The sequence below is a fragment of the Oncorhynchus nerka genome, linkage group LG12 (assembly GCF_034236695.1).
Source record: "Oncorhynchus nerka isolate Pitt River linkage group LG12, Oner_Uvic_2.0, whole genome shotgun sequence".
NCBI lineage: Eukaryota > Metazoa > Chordata > Actinopteri > Salmoniformes > Salmonidae > Oncorhynchus > Oncorhynchus nerka.
In genome coordinates this window covers 66034509-66054695 of record NC_088407.1, presented here as the reverse complement: position 1 = coordinate 66054695, position 20187 = coordinate 66034509, and the positions used below count along the sequence as shown (strand labels likewise).

At 41.6% G+C, this 20187-nt stretch overlaps 1 protein-coding gene across 2 annotated transcripts in view; it reads left to right on the top strand.

The window, feature by feature from the left end:
• Positions 1-649: 649 nt before the first annotated feature.
• Positions 650-20187, top strand: part of apoba (apolipoprotein Ba) — a 43344-nt gene continuing 23806 nt past the window's right edge. The window contains exons 1-22 of one of the 2 annotated variants that reach the window (XM_029675682.2): positions 650-785; positions 2214-2258; positions 4334-4446; positions 4580-4725; positions 4961-5105; positions 5193-5345; positions 5877-6001; positions 10733-10809; positions 11126-11582; positions 11989-12097; positions 12226-12378; positions 12550-12761; positions 13097-13301; positions 13503-13682; positions 13774-13977; positions 17652-17819; positions 17975-18177; positions 18451-18633; positions 18744-18874; positions 18988-19198; positions 19291-19463; positions 19574-19749. In XM_029675682.2, the coding sequence (XP_029531542.2) occupies positions 731-785; positions 2214-2258; positions 4334-4446; positions 4580-4725; positions 4961-5105; positions 5193-5345; positions 5877-6001; positions 10733-10809; positions 11126-11582; positions 11989-12097; positions 12226-12378; positions 12550-12761; positions 13097-13301; positions 13503-13682; positions 13774-13977; positions 17652-17819; positions 17975-18177; positions 18451-18633; positions 18744-18874; positions 18988-19198; positions 19291-19463; positions 19574-19749 (3624 nt within the window). In that variant the 5' untranslated portion in view covers positions 650-730. Of the gene's footprint in view, positions 786-2213; positions 2259-4333; positions 4447-4579; positions 4726-4960; positions 5106-5192; positions 5346-5876; positions 6002-10732; positions 10810-11125; positions 11583-11988; positions 12098-12225; positions 12379-12549; positions 12762-13096; positions 13302-13502; positions 13683-13773; positions 13978-17651; positions 17820-17971; positions 18178-18450; positions 18634-18743; positions 18875-18987; positions 19199-19290; positions 19464-19573; positions 19750-20187 lie in introns of both variants that reach the window. The other variant, XM_029675681.2, reaches the window with a different exon arrangement.

The window sequence follows — 20187 nt, the reverse complement described above, 5'->3', positions numbered from 1 at the left end:
GAAGGGTGGCTACATTGAAAAATCTCAAATATACAATTTATTTAGATTTATTTAACACTTATTTGGTTACTACATGATTCCATGTGTGTTATTTCAGTTTTGATATCTTCACTATTATTCTACAATGTAGAAAATAGTAAAATAAAGAGAAACTGTGGAATGAGTGAGTGTGTCCAAACCTTTAACTGATACTGTATATACCAAATCCTACTGTTCAGCGTGCATCTCTATATTAGACTTTTGTGTAATTTAAATCATGTACGAAAACCTTCTCCAACTTTTCTAAAAGCTATACATGGATTAGGGCATATCTATAATTCCTCATACAGTATACTGACCTACATAATGTGCAACTGGTAGTTGTTGCAAGTTGCTACAGGACAGTAAATCCCTGAGAAACAAAACAGGAGACAATGATATTTTGATCCAAAACAATTGCTAAACGGGAGACTCAATACTGACAAATGTGCAATTCACATATTCTAGAATAGTGACAATTTTCTCCTTTGTTCAACTAATCAAAGTTGATGACCTTTGGATTGGCCACAACATTTGCAACATTGATTTATCTACCATAGCTCTCAGTTGGGCTGTCTTTGGGAGGGACTAGGAGAGATATGGGGAGACATTATAAACCATCTAGGTCCTGTGGTTAGTGAATCAGTTACGGTTGAGAGAGAGCTCAACCCAACATAAGGGACAGAGCTTTTTTTGTTGTTGAGCGCCCATCATGGGGGACCCCAAGATCTGGCTATTACTTCTTCTGAGCACCAATGTCTTTGCTCGTAAGTTTTTATATTTTATTACTCTCCGATTTTCATAAGATAGTGAAAACTATTCATCACTTGCATTTTATTTAGTCAATATAGGAAGATACATATTTTAGTAATGTATTAGGAATATAATTATATTCTATACTACAATCTACTTTAATTAATGACATTAAATAATTTTGGATAGTTTGAAAAATATATGTCTAAAAATGTATGCTCAACTGCATGTCTGACATTTACACAGATTCAATGTAGCAAAGTATACTGAACAAAAATATAAAAACAACATGTCAAGTGTTGGTCCCATGTTTCATGAGCTGAAATAAAAGATCCCAGAAATTGTAAATACGCACAAAACGCTTATTTCTCTCAAATGTTGTGCATCCATGTTAGTGAGCATTTCTCCTTTGCCAAGATAATCCATCCACCTGACAGGTGTGGCACATTAAAAAGCTTATTAAACAGCATGATCATTACGCAGGTGCGCCTTGTGATGGGGACAATAAAAGGCTGCTCTACAATGTGCAGGATTGTCACACAACACAATGACACAGATGTCTCAAGTTTTGAGGGAGCGTGCAATTGGCATGCTGACTGCAGGAATGTCCACCAGAGCTGTTGCTAGAGAATTAAATGTTAATGTCTCTACCATAAGCCCCCTCCAACGTCATCTTAAAGAATTTGGCAGTATGTCCGACCGGCATCACAACCGCAGACCACTTGTTTGGCATTGTTCGAGTGAGCGGTTTGCTGATGTCAATCTTGTGAACAGAGTGCCCCATGGTGGCGGTGGGGTTATCGTATAGGCTGGCATAAGCTACGGACAACGAACACAATTGCATTTTATCAATGGCAATTTGAACGTATAGAGATACCGCAACGATATCCTGAGGCCCATTGTCATGCCATTCATCCACCACCATCACCTCATGTTTCAGCATGATAATGCATGGCCCCGTGTTGCAAGATCTATACACAATTCCTGGAAGCTGAAAATGTCCCAGTTCTTCCATGGCCTGCATACTCACCAGACATGTCACCCATTGAGCATTTTGGGGATGCTCTGGATCGACATGTTCGACATCGTGTTCCAGTATCCGCCAATATCCAGCAACTTCGCATAGCCATCGAAGAGGAGTGGGACAACATTCCACAGGCCACAATCAACAGCCTGATCAACTCTATGCGAATGAGATGTGTCACACAACATGAGGCAAATGGTGGTCACACAGATGCATATCTATATTCCCAGTCATGTGAAATCTGTAGATTAGTGCCTAATGAATTTATTTTCATTGACTGATATCCTTGTATGAAATGTAACTTAGTCACATTTTTTTAATTGTTGCATGTTGCATTTATATTTTGTTCAGTATAAATAAATGCTACACCAATGTAACATTTTTCACAAAAATCAGGACTCTTTTATTTGCTTTTTAGAGAAAGCCAGTGAAAATGCTGATGAACAGATGTCATCATGCCCATGTAAGTCTCTAAGAATTTACTTGAACTGTTAATCTTACATTCAGTAAATAAATGCTTTTAGATCGATGCCTGTCCTGGTTTTTGAGTTTTAGTGGAACTGGAGATAACAGAGATAACATGGCTGGATCTGAACTCTTGCGCCATGATGTTCATGATTTGTACAATTGATGTTATTCACTAAGAGAATTTCCATTTACTCAGTAAAGGTCCAGAGTTCAAGTGGTGACTTGGAACTTCGACTGTGAACCCAGGATGTTGTGTAAAAAATATTGACTTAATTAAGGGAAAACCCTTCTCTTTTTTTTTTCTTCATTTAAAAAAATGATGTTTTGTTTTGCATTATGTAGAAGTACAGTACCAGTGAAAAGTTTGGACACACATACTCATTCAAACTTTTTATTTGTATTTTTTTACTATATTCTACATTGTAGAATAATAGTGAAGACATCACAACTATGAAATAACACATATGGAATTATGTAGTAACCAAAAAAGTGTTAAACCAATCAAAATATATTTTAGATTTGAGATTCTTAAAAGAAGCCACCCTTTGCCTTGATGACAGCTTTGAACAGCCTTGGCATTCTCTCAACCAGCATCACGATAAATGCTTTTCCAACAGTCTTGAAGGAGTTCCCATATTTGCTGAGCACTTGATAGCTGTTTTTCGTTCACGCTGCAGTCCAACTCATCCAATACCATCTCAATTGGGTTGACGTCGGGTGATTGTGGAGGCCAGGTCATCTAATGCAGCACTTCATCACTCTCCTTGGTCAAATAGTCCTTACACAGCCTGGAGGTGTGTTTTGGGTCACTATTCTGTTGAAAAACAAATGATAGCCCCACTAAGCACAAACCAGATGGGATGGTGTATCACAGTAGAATGATGTGCTAGCCATGCTGGTTAAGTTTGCTTTGATTTCTAAATAAATCCTAGACAGTGTCACCAGCGAGGCACCGCCACATTATCACACCTCCTCCATGCTTCACGGTGGGAACCACACATGGAGAGATCATCCGTTCACCTACTCTACGTCTCACAAAGACACGGCGGTTGGATCCAAAGATCTCAAATTTGGACTCATCTAACCAAAGGACAGATTTACACCGATCTAATGTCCATTGCTTGTGTTTCTTTGTCCAAGCAAGTCTATCTTATTATTGGTGTCCTTTAGTAGTGGTTTCTTTGCAGAAATTCGACCATGAAGGCCTGATTTACGAAGTGCCCTCTGAACAGTTGATGTTGAGATGTGTCTGTTACTTGAACTCTGTGAAGCATTTATTTGTGCTGCAATTTCTGAGGCTGGTAACTCTAATGAATGTATCCTCTGCAGCAGAGGTAACTCTGGGTCTTCCTTTCCTGTGGCGGTCCTCATGAGAGCCAATGCGCTTGATGTTTTTTGGGACTGCACTTGAAGAAACTTTCAAAGTTTTTGAAACTTTCCACATTGACTGACCTACATGTCTTAAAGTAATGATGGACTGTCATTTTGCTTTGCTTATTTGAGCTTATTTGATTCTTTCCATAGTATGGACTTGGTCATTTACCAATTAAGGCTATCTTCTGTATACCACCCCTACATTATCATAACACAACTGATTGGCTCAAATGGATTAAGAAGGAAAGAAATTCCACAAATTAACTTTTACCAGGGCACACCAGTTAATTTAAATGCATTCCAGGCGACTACCTCATAATGCTGGTTGAGAGAATGCCAGGAGTGTGTGAAGCTGTCATTAAAGCAAAGGGTGGCTACTTTGAAGAATCTCAAATATAAAATATATTTTGATTTGTTTAACACTTTCTTGGTTACTACATGATTACATATGTGTCATTTTATAGTTTTGATGTCTTCACTGTTATTTTATAGTGTAGAAAATAGTAAAATAGAGAAAAACCCTGGAATGTGTAGGTGAGTTCAACATTTTGATTGGTACTGTACATCTAAAACGTGGCCAGTGGCTAGTAGCTAGTATATTAGAAGTATTGATATAAATTATATAATACTTGATATAATACTTGTACATTCAGTGACACTATTCAAATTGATTTGCCCATTATTTGTGATCTCCAGTGTCAGCAAGGTTTAAGACCTTTAAGAAATATGTGTACCAATACACAACAGAGAGCAAAAATGGTGTGACTGGTACATCCAAACTCAGGAATGGCCCCAAAGTCACATGTCAGGTAAGCCTATGTCTGTTTGTTTTTGTGGCTCCACTTTTTATTGTTTCTCCTGGTAAACGGGGGAGCTCTTATCTTACTGGCCCTCCCTCTCTCTGTTTGCTTCACCTCTCTTGTTATTATCCTCCTCGTTTAGGTTGAACTCGAAGTCCCACAAGAATGCAGCTTCGTTCTTCACACAGCGAACTGTGCTCTCAGTGAGGTGTCGGTCATCGACCCTCAGGGAGAGTCTGTGTATAGACAGGCCGCAGGAGCTGATGCCTTCCAGGCTGCTATGGAGAAGTCAGTGGAAACATTTACTATAAAGATAAAACATGTATTGTCAATTTGATGATTTGAACATAAAATGTTCTCCTTCACTTTCCATCATCTTTTATTCACCATTTCAATCATTTTTCACTTGTAAAATTAATAACACTATTTATTAGTCTATTATTATTAGTCCAGTGAAAGAACAGATCAACTATAATTCATTTGACAATGTTGACTTATTGTCTGGTGTGTCGTTTGTATTCAGGAACCCTCTGAAAATCACATGGGAGCCGGTCGTCGGGATACGCCTCTACCCAGAGCCAGATGAGCCTGTCAACATCCTGAACATCAAGAGAGGCATCATCTCCGCACTCAACGTCCCTGTCATGGAGGAGAGCAACAACATTATGGTAGGTCAGGTGTTTCTTAGAAGTGCACTATTGCACTGAGGGAAAGTGAGGGAAATATTGATGTATATTTTTCCCTTTCCTCATTAGAACACTGTGCATGGCCTGTGCAAGACTGACTACACAGTCAACTCCAGGAAGGACATTGATACAGATGTGACCCTCACCAGAGATCTGTCTCAGTGTGATCAGTTCCGCAGAATGAAGCTCCCCAGCAGCCCCCTGGCCCTCCTCCCAAGCCTGGTGAGACCTGACTTCAAAAACATTAAACCTGTACAACTTCACTGTGTTGAAAATGTTGTGGGTTCCCTCTGGGTCCACCCATACAGATATAGGATCTTAATTTGACCAGTTTCTCACAGTAGAAAAATAATCCTACAGCAACAGGAAATGTGAAATATTGTGTGGATTATAATGAATGGACATTTTTGTAGGGGTTGATACAAAAGTGAAAATTACAAACTTTAGAAGCCTTTTTTACCTTGAATACACTACAAATTTCAGGTTGATCAAATTAAAATCCTACACCTGTACAAAAATGTTTGCTCTCAAAGTGACTGCTAAAAGTGACATATAATATGATATTATATGATGTCATGTTATTTTAGAGCAATTATAGTCTATAAAATATATTACATTTCAAGGAAGTCCTGAACAAATCATACAGCCATTTTGATAGATATATGTGTCTTTTCTTATAACTTCAAAAGTGAGATTTTCAGGAAATTTAAAAAAGGTAATAATGTCATTATATGGCTATCACTCTTTCTTCAGCATGGTCCTTTGTCCAAGCTCATCAGTAGTACTCAGGACTGCAACTATCAGTTTGACAACAGGAGAAAGCATATGACCAATGCTGTGTGCACAGAAAAGCACATCTTTCTGCCCTTCTCACATGAGTAAGTCACCGACAAACATTTATGTGTATGTGCAAGTGTGCGTGTGTGTGCTAGGGTTTAATTGCGGGAACTGGGTTACCATGATTTCCCGCCCAAACCCATTCTCGTTTCCCGAGATAAATAATGGCATGATCAATCAACACAGTGTGTGTGTGTGTGTGTGTGTGTGTGTGTGTGTGTGTGTGTGTGTGTGTGTGTGTGTGTGTGTGTGTGTGTGTGTGTGTGTGTGTGTGTGTGTGTGTGTGTGCTGTTGTAGCCTACTGTGGGCCTATTATGCAAAGTCGCCATTAATTCAAAGCGCTACGGGTTCTTCTACCATGCCATTGGAAACACCAAGTAGGCCTACATTCTACATCAGATCAGCACTAAAAAAAGATGGCCATAGCCTACCCTCCCCAAGAATCCCCCAACATATCACAACTGGTGAGAGAATATGCAGAGAACGAGAAGGGCATATTAGCCTAGATGCAGAAATACAAACTATGCACTTGAAACATATCAACTCGCTTGCTTCATTCATACATTAGTCCAGTCATCACAATGCTAGCAGCTAACCATATTTACTCAAAATGAAGTCCCCAATAGAAAACATCCCTTACAAACTAAGAAAAGAGTGTTCCTCAAGGGTTCTTTGAAAAGGGTGAGGGTTCTGTGTGGAACTATAATGACTCAAAGAACCCTTTGAGCCTTTCAATGGTTCTTTGCGGTTCACAGTGGTGGTTTGCTCACAGCTCTTTTTGTGCAACAGTGAATGAGTGTCATTCCAGTTTATCTAATCTGTTGTGCTATGCCATTACATGTTAAATGTGATTATGTCCAGTGATGGTGTCTTGTGAAAGACTCATATATGGCCTTGCGTCAATTGAGAACTGATGTCTAAATCAGGTTCTCAAACCTCTCCTCAGGGACCCCCAGCCATTCCAGAGCTAGCACACCTGGACCCGTATAAATCAGCTGGGCTTGACAATCTGGACCCTCTATTTCTGAAACTATCCGCCGCCATTGTCGCAACCCCTATTACCAGCCTGTTCAACCTCTCTTTCATATCGTCTGAGATCCCCAAGGATTGGAAAGCTGCCGCAGTCATCCCCCTCTTCAAAGGGGGAGACACCCTGGACCCAAACTGTTACAGACCTATATCCATTCTGCCCTGCCTATCTAAGGTCTTCGAAAGCCAAGTCAACAAACAGGTCACTGACCATCTCGAATCCCACCGTACCTTCTCCGCTATGCATTCTGGTTTCCGAGCCGGTCACGGGTGCACCTCAGCCACACTCAAGGTACTAAACGACATCATAACCGCCGTCGATAAAAGACAGTACTGTGCAGCCGTCTTCATCGACCTTGCCAAGGCTTTCGACTCTGTCAATCACCATATTCTTATCGGCAGACTCAGTAGCCTCAGTTTTTCGGATGACTGCCTTGCCTGGTTCACCAATTACTTTGCAGACAGAGTTCAGTGTGTCAAATCGGAGGGCATGCTGTCCGGTCCTCTGGCAGTCTCTATGGGGGTGCCACAGGGTTCAATTCTCGGGCCGACTCTTTTCTCTGTATATATCAATGATGTTGCTCTTGCTGCGGGCGATTCCCTGATCCACCTCTACGCAGACGACACCATTCTATATACTTTCGGCCCGTCATTGGACACTGTGCTATCTAACCTCCAAACGAGCTTCAATGCCATACAGCACTCCTTCCGTGGCCTCCAACTGCTCTTAAACGCGAGTAAAACCAAATGCATGCTTTTCAACCGATCGCTGCCTGCACCCGCATGCCCGACTAGCATCACCACCCTGGATGGTTCCGACCTTGAATATGTGGACATCTATAAGTACCTAGGTGTCTGGCTAGACTGCAAACTCTCCTTCCAGACTCACATCAAACATCTCCAATCGAAAATCAAATCAAGAGTCGGCTTTCTATTCCGCAACAAAGCCTCCTTCACTCACGCCGCCAAGCTTACCCTAGTAAAACTGACTATCCTACCGATCCTCGACTTCGGCGATGTCATCTACAAAATGGCTTCCAACACTCTACTCAGCAAACTGGATGCAGTCTATCACAGTGCCATCCGTTTTGTCACCAAAGCACCTTATACCACCCACCACTGCGACTTGTATGCTCTAGTCGGCTGGCCCTCGCTACATATTCGTCGCCAGACCCACTGGCTCCAGGTCATCTACAAGTCCATGCTAGGTAAAGCTCCGCCTTATCTCAGTTCACTGGTCACGATGGCAACACCCATCCGTAGCACGCGCCCCAGCAGGTGTATCTCACTGATCATCCCTAAAGCCAACACCTCACTTGGCCGCCTTTCGTTCCAGTACTCTGCTGCCTGTGACTGGAACGAACTGCAAAAATCGCTGAAGTTGGAGACTCTTATCTCCCTCACCAACTTCAAACATCAGCTATCCGAGCAGCTAACCGATCGCTGCAGCTGTACATAGTCTATTGGTAAATAGCCCACCCATTTTCACCTACCTCATTCCCATACTGTCGCACTTAAGACTTATTTTTCTTAAAACTGCATTGTTGGTTAAGGGCTTGTGAGTAAGCATTTCACTGTAGGGTCTACCTACACCTGTTGTATTCGGCGCATGTGACAAATAACATTTGATTTGATAAAGAACATTTGAAAAGGGTTCTGTACAGCGGAAAAAATGGATGTAGCGATAGCGGAACCCTTTTTGGTGATAAATATAACCTTTTTTTAATAGTTATTTTTTGGGAAGAGGTTCTCTATAGCACCATCACGGTTCCATTTAGAACTGCATGAGCATGGTTCTTTATAGAAGCTTCAAAAAGGGTTCAATATAGCACCTAAAAGGATATGCCATCTTTACAAGTCAAATAACCCTTATTTGGCACTATATAGAAAAATGTTTTTTTAGTGTGATAGCTACTTGCATGGTTTCTGTAAATATAATTGCTTACTAAGTGTGCAGGCTACACTCGACCTCTCGTCGCAGTTACAGTAGACAATGTCCAATCTCAATATCCATACATTCAAATTTCCAAACTAACGTGTGGCACTGGCAGAGACTCAAAATATAAACTGTTGCTAATCACAAAATGGCGGATACACTGTGTCCACAAATGCGCTTGAGGAAATAGACATTTGCAATTTTGTTTCATGATGTTAGGCCTATGCTAACAAAAGTGAGCTCACGGTGGGATACTGGTCAGATTCACGGGCAATTTATCAACTGCAATATCCATGATTCTCCTCTGCTACCCTAGGCTTGCTTAGCTTATCTGTTTGTATAGCAGAGAATCTCATGACCCCTGGGACAAAGTTACCACAATAAGTGCATTATCATCAAGTAAAAACAGCCACAACCTCCCCCAACTCCCCATTTGCCAGGTGCAAGCCAGGGGAGAGAAAATGGACAACAAGCTGTCTGACATCTTTCAGTCAAAGATATACTAAAACAAATGTAATTTTCACTAGACCTCATAATATTTTACCAATCGGCCATCAGTGCTTCATAAGACTACATTAAAACTAGGCTACATCGCCTCCTGAGTGGCACAGCGGTCTAAGACAGTGCTGGAGGCGTCACTACAGACCCGGGTTCGATCCCAGGCTGTGTCGCAGCCAGCCGCAATCGGGAGACCAATGATGCAGCGCACAATTGTCCCAGCGTTGCCCTGGTTAGTGGAGGTTTTAACTGGCCGGGATGTCCTTGTCCCATCATGCTCTAGTGACTCCTTTCCTTGTGGCGGGCCGGACACATGCACGCTGACTTCAAATGCTAGTTGTACGGCGTTTCCTCCAACACATTGGTGCGGCTGGCTACCAGGTTAAGTGAGCAGTGTGTCAAGAAGCAGTGCTACTTGGCAGGGTCGTGTTTCATGGACACATGGCTCTCGACCTTCGCCTCTCCTGATTCCATAGGGGAGTTGCAGCAATGGGACTAGACTGTAATTACAAATTGGGGAGAAAAAAAGTTTTTAAATTTAAAAAAACAACAACTAGGCTACATCAACAAAATAGTGTGGTGACTTTGAGAGAACTTTGAGTTGATTAAATTGCATCAAACAAATTCAACAACAATGTTAAATTCCTGTGTATATTTCTCCATTTACAGTGGCATAATCATGTCAGTATGGCTGATATTTTATGTTTAAAATGGCACTTCTGATTTGAACCGTGTCACGAACCGGCTCAAAGCCCGTAACAAAAGGGAGACAACGTGGAGATAAGGAGGAACGCACCAATTTGTAAGTCGCTCTGGATAAGAGCGTCTGCTAAATGACTTAAATGTAAAACATATATTTATTAAATAAGTAACTAAGTACAATGGTGTGTGTAATCAGTAATCAGTAGTGTAAGTGAGTGTTTTGCATGCATGAATGTGATAATGCAGGGTGTTGAAAGATGCCAAAGCAAACAATCAAAAAACCACCAAGAAACAAACTCTAGAAAGGTGTCTGCATGGAGAGTCTCTTCCATGAATGGGGAATTGGTGTATTTATCCTGGGAGACACCGGGCCCAGGTGTTTCCCATGTAGCTGACGACCCTCCCAACTCCGCCCACCGGCATCCTAATAAGGAAACAAGAACAAAGAGAGAATACGGCAGACAGAGTGGGAGGGTCGTCACAACGGGAATAACTGAATCCCGGTCATTTCTTGTAATTATCACTGGAAAATATTCAACCTTAAATTGTGCGTGTTACAAAAATGTTTGAATTGATTTCAATAAAGCCAATTTTTACCCATCTGCAGGAATAGTGGAATATCATCTGTGGTGACACAGAGCCTGACCTTGAAAGACTCAGCAAAGATCAACAACAGAGTTGTTGGTAAGGAACATGAAGGCATGTACTGTACTATCAGGAAGTGTGAGTGTTGTGTTTGTTGCGATCTGTGATGGCTCTTGCTAAAAATATCCCCTTGTTATAAGAGCTGCATAGCATTGTGTTAACAATTACATACTGATACCATGAAAGCTGTCAGTTTATAACATTAAATTCAGCTCATTTGGCTTGGGTCATGACCCTGTCATTTGGCCATTATATGTCAAGTAAAGTGTCAATTATTAAGCAGATAACATGAGTTGAAGGGAACTTCTTGAAGGATTTTCCATACCTGTTCTTTTCTCCCTGTACGTTGACGTAGAGGTTGAAACCAGCCGCATTCAACCCCTTCACATGGAGTACCCAGAGGACAAGGCTCCTACTCAGACCAAAGAAGCTGTGCTGAGCACGCTGCGAGACCTCAGCGGTCTGTCGAGCACTGACCAGGGCCAGAGGAGGCCAGGTCTCTTCCAGAAACTGGTCTCCGAGCTCCGTGCCCTTAAGAACGAGACACTGAGCCCGGCTGTGGAAGAGATGATGGTGGAGGGTGGTATGCTGACCTGGCAGGCCCTGGCCCAGTGTGGAACACCAGAGTGCACCAGTGCCATCCTCCAAGTCATCAGGACGATGGACAGCAACGCTGTGGAGGGGGATGCCTTTGTATACGCCCTTAGCCTCCAGTCGAGCCCTGATTCCCACCGGGTCAGAGATATGCTCAGTGTGGCCCAACACAAGCAGAGCAAAGCCATTATGTACGCTCTGGCAAACACAGTCAGGAAGTAAGTGAAATTACACTCTTTACTATTTTTACTCTACCTCAAAATAACTAAAATCATCTATCTCATCAATTGCCTTTTTTTGGGAGGGGGGAATATCGTTGAAGTTTATTTGACTGTAACCATAACAGCTTTGTAACTTTTTAGATTTTTTTATTCAATTAATTGTTGAAGCTAACCACCATAGGGCAATAATTACCATCACAACTAGGGTTGCAAAACTTTCAATAAATTCTCTGGTTTTCCCGAAATCCTGGTTGGAGAATTACAGATTTCCTGCTTAATGCTTATACTCCTCCAACCGGGATTTCAAGACAACCAGGGAATTTATTGAAAGTGCCCAGAATTTTGCAAACCTAGTCACAACACAATTCAGCACTGTTAACATATTCCCAACACTCATCTGCAGGTTCCACCCAGGACATCCCACCGCTGAGGTCAAAGATGTGAAAGAGTTCATGGATACCATGTTGGGAGACTGCTCAGGGAATGAGGATATGACTTTCCTGACACTAAGGGTATACAACCCCTTATACGCAATATTAAAAGTATTGTTTTAAGTATTGTGTTGTTGTATACCTAACATACATATACAGCTAGTCAGTATTGCACCTTGCAACTTAATTCTTTCACAAACATATTCCAGGTAGTAGGTGTTATGGGTAAAGCTATGGAATCTACCGGTGATGTCGGTCTGGGCTTGAAGAAGTCCCTCATGAACTGTGTGCAGAAGGGGGCTTCTCTATCTGTCCAGAAGGCAGCAATTCAGGCCTTCAGACTCATGGACATCGACCAGGAGGTGATTCAATGCCCACCACCATACCCACCACCTAAACCTACTCAATAAATTCTCAACGTTCTTCTTTGAGTTCTCTTCAGTTATATACTTTTATTACTTAGCACACTGTTCATAATCCTATCAATAACAATCTGTACTAATAAGCTAAAAGGTTTGTGCTGTGAATGACAGGTCAGAGAAAGTCTCTTGGAGGTATACCAGGATGCTGAGAACCCCGTCCAGAAACGTGTGGCAGCTTATCTGATGCTTATGAAGAGACCTGATGATGCACTCCTTAGCAAGGTGATCACCACGCTGAATGACGAGCAGGACCCACAGGTCAGGAGCTTTGTGGCCTCCCACCTTGACAACATCCGGCACTCTGATGATCCCAAAACGCAGCAGTAAGTGACTGTTTTCTGTATGATATGTTCAATCACTCCCTATTCGTTTATATACGTAGTTTACAAGGTTAACTTAATGTGTGATCACAGTGGTAGAAGGTGTCGTTGTTTTCTGCATCTCCTACTGTATATGTTTTTGACACCTGTGTAAGAAAATCATCTTCATTTAGTTATATTTTTCATCTGTCTGTCCAGCTACAAAATCATGGACATGATTGTGTTCAATAGAATCACAGCAACAAAATAATACCCTTTATTTTCCCAATCCCCATAATCACTTGTGCAACACAAACAAGTTGTGGGTTTTGAAAAGCGCTCTTTCTCTTTTCCTCAAGAATAAGACAGTATATCGAGGAGGCATTGCAAGACCATCAGAATCCTGCTAACCCCTTCACCACAATGTCCCGCAACTACAAAATGGACACTGCCATGGGCTCCATGAAGGGCAACATTATCTTTGATTCCATTGAGTCCCTGCCAAAGGAAGTCCTGCTGGAGACCACCCTCAAAGCCTTTGGGTACAATAGTGACATGTTAGAGGTAATGTTTGAAAAGACTTTAGAAATGTATTTGGTAAATATGATACAAAAAGTGTATTTATCTAATGAATTAAACATTTGATTTAAATGCATATTATTTCAAAGAATAATTGCATCTATATTGGTGTGATTACATTGATATCTTGTCTCCCCTTTATGTGTTTTTTAAGTTTTATAACGTATTCTCACTTCTTTTTTTAAGGTTGGTATTGAAGGTAATGGATTTGAAGCGAGACTTGAGGCCCTTTTTGGAGAGCAGGGTTTCTTCCCTGACTCGGTCTCCAAGGCCATGTACTGGGCGGGTCACAAGATGCCAGACTCGGTCAAGCAGGTGCTGGAGAACTGGATCCCCCCCTTGAGGAGTGACAGAAGGAAAAGACAGGTAAAAGTGTATGATTTTATGTATTGATGTTCAAGGAATAGTTTTTTGGTTTGGCCTTTTAAGGACATGTTTAATCCTCCATATCTTACAGGTCCCACAGGACCTCATGAGAGACATTGGACAGAACTTCCAAAAGCTTGTCAGGGAACTTCGCTCTCAAGACTCCCCTGAGGCTATGGCATACCTAAGGATTCTTGAAAATGAAGTTGGATACATCAAGTCCAGTGAGATTGAACACATGGCCCAGAACCTAGCCATGTACTCTGAGGTGTTCTTCAAGATCATGCCTCTTAAGGTAAATCATGGTTGACTGAACAGGTCATTCTGAAGGAAAAAACATACAATCCCATTGAAAAATGGTGCTATTGTTTTTGGTATGTGAACTAAGTGCGAACTAGATAACAAAACAGGAAATTACAAACAGAGCTAACCCACTGGACTGGTTGAATCAACATTGTTTCCACGTCATTTCAATGAAAGTACACTGAACAAAAATATAAACGCAACATGTAAAGTGTTGATCCAATGATTCAGGCTAAAATAAAGGATTGTAGAAATGTTCCATAAGCACAGAAAGCTTTTTTCTCTCAAATATTGTGCACACATTTGTTTACATCCCTGTTAGTGAGCATTTCTCCTTTGCCAAGATAATCCATCCACCTGACAGGTGTGGCATATCAAGAAACTGATTGAAGGCCTCCCGGGTGGCGCAGTGGTTAAGGGCGCTGTACTGCAGCGCCAGCTGCGCCATCAGAGACTCTGGGTTCGCGCCCAGGCTCTGTCGTAACCGGCTGCGACCGGGAGGTCCATGGGGCGACGCACAATTGGCCTAGCGTTGTCCGGGTTAGGGAGGGCTCGGTCGGTAGGGATGCCAGCGTTCAATTGGCATGCTGACTGCAGGAATGTGCACCAGAGCTGTTGCCAGATAATTTAATGTTCATTTCTCTACCATAAGCCACCTCCAACATTGTTTTAGAGAATTTGGCAGTACGTCCAACCGGCCTCACAACCTCGCCCAGGACCTCCACATCGGGCTTCTTCACCTGCTGGATCGTTTAATATCAGCCACCAGGACAGCTGATGAAACTGTGGGTTTGCACAACCGAAGAATTTGTTTGCACAACTCTCAGAAACCATTTCAGGGAAGCTCTACTGGGTGCTTGTCGTCCTCACGAGAGTGTTGACCTGACTGTAGTTCAGCCTCATAACCGACTTCAAGTGGGCAAATGCTCACCTTCGATGGCCACTGACACGTTGGAATCCCAGGTTTGAACTGTACCAGGCAGATAGCGTGCATGGCGTCGTGTGGGCAAGCGGTCTGTTGATGTCAAAGTTGTGACCAGAGTCCCTCATGGTGGTGGTGTTGCAGGCATAAGCGACGGACAATGAACACAATTGCATTTTATCAATGGCAATTTGAATGCACAGAGATACCGTGACGAGATCCTGAGGCCCATTGTCGTGCCATTCATCCGACGCCATCACCTAATGTGTAACGGCTTTCTTCCTGGGAAGGAGAGGCGGACCAAAACGCAGTGTGGTTAGGGTTAAACATCTTTAATAAAGACGAATACAGAGAAAACACTACAAATATACAAAACAATAACTGTGAAAACCGAAACCAGTCCTGTGTGGTGAAACAGACACGGAAATAACCACCCACAAATCCCAACACAAAACAGGCTACCTAAATATGGTTCCCAATCAGAGACAATGACTAACACCTGCCTCTGATTGAGAACCATATCAGGCCAAACATAGAAATAGACAAACCAGACACACAACATAGAATGCCCACCCAGCTCCCGTCCTGACCAACACGAAAACAAGGAAAACACACAAGAACTATGGTCAGAACGTGACATAATGTTTCAGCATGATAATGCACAGCCCCATGTCGCAGGGATCTGTACACAATTCCTGGTAGCTGAAAATGTCCCAATTCCATGGCCTGCATACTCACCAGACATGTCACCTATTGAGCATGTTTGATGTTTGGGATGCTCTGAATGGACGTGTACGACAGCGTGTTCCAGTTCCCACCAATATCCAGCAACTTCGCACAGACATTGAAGAGGAGTGGGACAACATTCCTCAGGCCACAATCAACAGCCTGATCAACTCTATTCAAAGGAGATGTGTCATGCTGCATGATGGTGGTCACACCAGATACTGACTGGTTTTCTGATCCATGCCCCTGCTTTTTTTTAAGGTATCTGTGACCAACAGATGCATATCTGTATTCTCAGTCATGGGAAATCCATAGATTAGGGCCTAATTGATTAATTTAAATTAACTGATTTCCATATATGAACTGTAACTCAGTAAAATCATAGAAATGGTTGCATTTGTATTTTTATTCAGTGTACGTAGAACCATTGTGGAATAGACGTTGAATTTATGTCTGTGCCCAGTGGGAAATATGATTTCAATTATCTCTATACACTAATTGAGTTAAAGTGAACTTACCCACACCAAAAGCAGTGTTGGTGATGTTTAAGATGAGGGAGGACGATTTTTTTTGTTATGAGTATACCTTATTTCTATTACAGCATATTGGCTGACTGTCATTCATATTCCATTCACCCAGCTCAACGTAACGTCGATAGGTTTAGGCTACTACATGATACTCTAATTTTCCCTATACCTATCATGAGTTTGCTACGACTTGGCCTATGAATGAAAGTTTACAACTTAGGTGCAAAATTAGAGTAATCAAGGTGACATTCAATACTGTCTTTCACACTCTTGCCTGCATCTAGATGATCTAGGTGTAATCATTAGTCCAACAGTTGCAAACGAGAGTTTCAATTGGATAAATTCAGGTATGTTTATCACACGCAAACAAAGCTCACAGCATGATAATTTTGCTCATTTTACAATTACTTCTCGCATCTACGCGTTCTCCTCCTCTCACCTTTTCCCTTCGCTTGTGGACTTCAGTGCACAACACATCAGCTGTCTGTGACCAGGCGAAAAAACCTTTCCAAGCCAAACCTTCATATCATAACCGCTAACTGCTACACACAGCTTACATCATTGTCACCATATTAGCTAATGTCATAGCTAGTCAACATACCTACTAGAACGAACGTGTTAGTAAACCCTCTACAGTCATGTGGTACAGTGTACAGTCAGCAAGCAGTTTAGCACTTACACCGGCAGGCCTCGATGGCAATGAATTAATAAATCCAAAATCTTACCTTGACTTGGAAGAGTTCCAGTGTTGGATAGCCATAGCCAGCTAGCTAACATAGCATCCCTCTCTGTTTGAGCCGGCTATTTGAGTAGGCTAAACTAGCTAGATGCATTCGCTAGCTAAGTAAAAATGCAAGTGAAAAAAATACAACTAAATATGTCTCTCTCTCTCTCTCTCTCTCTCGCTTCTCCTTCATTTTTAATGAAATTAATTTGTTCAAAACTGTTCAACTATTGTCTTTCTTTCTTTTTGAGTAAACTACTCACCACATTGCATGCACTGCAGTGCTAGTTAGCTGTAGCTTATCATTCAGTAGTAAATTGAGTCTCTGATCCTTTGATTGGGTGGACAACATGTCAATTCATGCTGCATGAGCCCTGATAGGTTGGAGGACATCCTTGGAAAGTTGTCATAATTACTGTGCAAGTCTATGGAAGGGGCTAAGAACCATGAGCCTCCTAGGTTTTGTGTACCCAGAGGAGGATGAAAACTAGCTGTCTTCCGGCTACACCATGGTACTACCCTACAGTAGGCTGTTGAGGCTACTGTAGACCTTCATTGCAAAACAGTGTGTTTTAATCAATTATTTGGTGACGTGAATATGTTTGGTATAGTTATATCTAAAAAGGATAACTTTTTAAATGTTTCACTATTTTAATTTGTATGAAATTCACTGAGGAGAATGTTCCTCCCCTTCCTCTTTTGAGGAGCCTCCACTGACCCAAATTCCTTATGTTTCAATTAACCTTATTCTCTTTATTTTTGCACAGGTCATGCAGTCTCTAATGTCGAGCACTGACAACGAGCTTTATGCCCACTATATCTTCCTGGATGAGAGCTTTTCTCTGCCCTCCGCATCTGGCTTACCCCTGAAATTCTCCTTGTCTGGTGTCTTTGCCCCTGGAGCCAAGGGAGGTCTGAGCTTCTCCCCTGGCATGGTAAGCTGCCTGCTCTTTTGTTTCTATTCAATTAAATGTATATGCCTTATAGAAGACTTTGAATGAATTCCAACCCTATTTGAACAAATTTTATGATTCATTTAGGATCCTAGGTTATTTTTAAGTGTGAATTATGCCTTTCTTACCTGTAGCAGCAGCTGTCTTTCATGCCATCTGTCGGTGTGGAGTTTATTACGCAAATGGGCATCCAAATTCCTGAGTTTGTGGTGGCTGGCATTGAGATGCACACCAACATGTACCATGAGAGTTCCCTGAACGCCAAAGTCACCATTAGCAGAAATGAGATCAAACTCTCCATCCCTGCACCCAAGGGAACCACCCAGCTATTCAGTGTCAGGTGGGAATTACTCTAACTTCTACTTAACATATTTCTACTTAAAATAATTGTTTTTAAATATAATTGGAACGTTAAGGGTATCTCACATACTGTTGTCAGTGTGAATCGCAGTACAGACTTAAGAATCCAGTTGTATCAAATGCCATCATCTTTTAACATAGAAAAACTTTACATAAACCAGCCTCAACTTGAATCAGTTATATTAAGCATTACTATGTAAAAAGTCATATTAAAGATTTTGTCATTATTTTCCTGCATCTCTTCAAAATCCAGCAACAAGCTGATGTCATTGTCCTCCACCCAGACTAAGATGGTGCCGTCGATAGGGGAGGGTATGACAGACTCCACTGAATGCCAGCCCCTGTTTACTGGTATGAATATCTGCACAACACTGCGTTACACCAATGCAAGCTCAACAGATGATGCTCCGTACTACCCCCTTACAGGGGAGAGCAGGTGAGAGTTGAGTCCATCGCCAGAATTTCCAAACACATTTGAGTTCAACTGCATCATTTTATTGATTCAAAAGATAGTCTTTAAGAGACACATGTCTATCAATTCATTAGGCTTGCTGTGGAGATCCAACCAACAGAGGAGGTAACAGAATACACTGCTGCCATTACTTCTGAAACTCTCAGAGAGGGTAAGGAGGGACGCCAGAAAGTGGACTCTCTGAAGCTAACCCTGAGGGCGTCAGGTATGTGTGTCCAAATTTTTTTTTAAGAACAAATTAAGACTGGCAAATTATATAGCTACCCCAATAGAATGTACATAACATGAATTGAGGCACATCTGTCCTCTTCGTATTAGGTTCTGAGCCCACAGAGGCGACCGCAACACTGAAGTACAACCGGAACAAGAACACTCTGACCACTGAAGTCCATGTCCCTGATTATGACATTGAGGCAGGGATTAAGCTGGCAGTCACAGACAGCAATGTGAATGGGAAGAAGATACGTGGCATCACCTTAGATGTGACCAACCACAATATTCCACAGTTGTCTCTAGTTGGTCGTGCCAGGTAAAAGAAGACCCAGAATTATATTTTACCAATTTGGCAAGGTTGGTAATACTGTAACTAACATGCTTTTCTTTGAATGTTTATTAACTTAGACTTGAGTCCATGGAAAATGGAATGCTGCAAGTCCAGATGACCATCCCGGCCCTGAGTTCAGATGCCTCTGCTACTGCAACCCTGAAGAACACAGATGGTCTAGTCATGCGATTAGAGACAGCAGTCAATATTCCAGAGACTTCCTCCATGCAAACAGTCATTGTGAGATATGGTAAGTGTCATACAGCTTTTTCTCTGTACTGTGTGACCTGACAAAGGCAATTGCTAAATGTAACTACAAACAGAAATGATTAAAGTCTTACATGTGGTTTTCCCGTACAGATGACAACAAGTTTGAGGTGGAGATGAAGTCTGACCTGAACTCTGAGATCCCAAAACTCATCCCAAACACAGAAGATTACCAGAGGGAGCTACAAAAGTTAATTGATGACATACTAGATCAGAAGGTGGCTAAGACTGATATGAAAGTGCGGCACATTGTTACCAAAGCCATTGAGGTAAGAGTTGTGTTTTTAAAATACAGTGAGTTCCAGAGTAATGGGAATAATCACTTCTATATTAATAAGGATGCTACCATGATTACAGCTAGTTCCGAATGAATTGTGAATAATGATGAGTGAGAAAGTTACAGACGCATAAATATCATACCCCAAGACATGCTCACCATTACAATAACTGGGGAGGTTAGAATTTATTTTATTTTGAGGGGAGGTATGATATTTGTGTGTCTGTAACTTTCTCACTTATCATTATTCATGATTCATTCAGGACTATCCGTAATCATGGTAGCATCAACATTCATGTAGAAGTGTTTAGAAATATATTACATTTTTATTTACAATAAAAGTCACTCCAATTACACAATACATTATTTATCCTTAATTTCTATTGGGCACAAAATAATCTGAAACACAACCAAAATAAATAGAAAATGG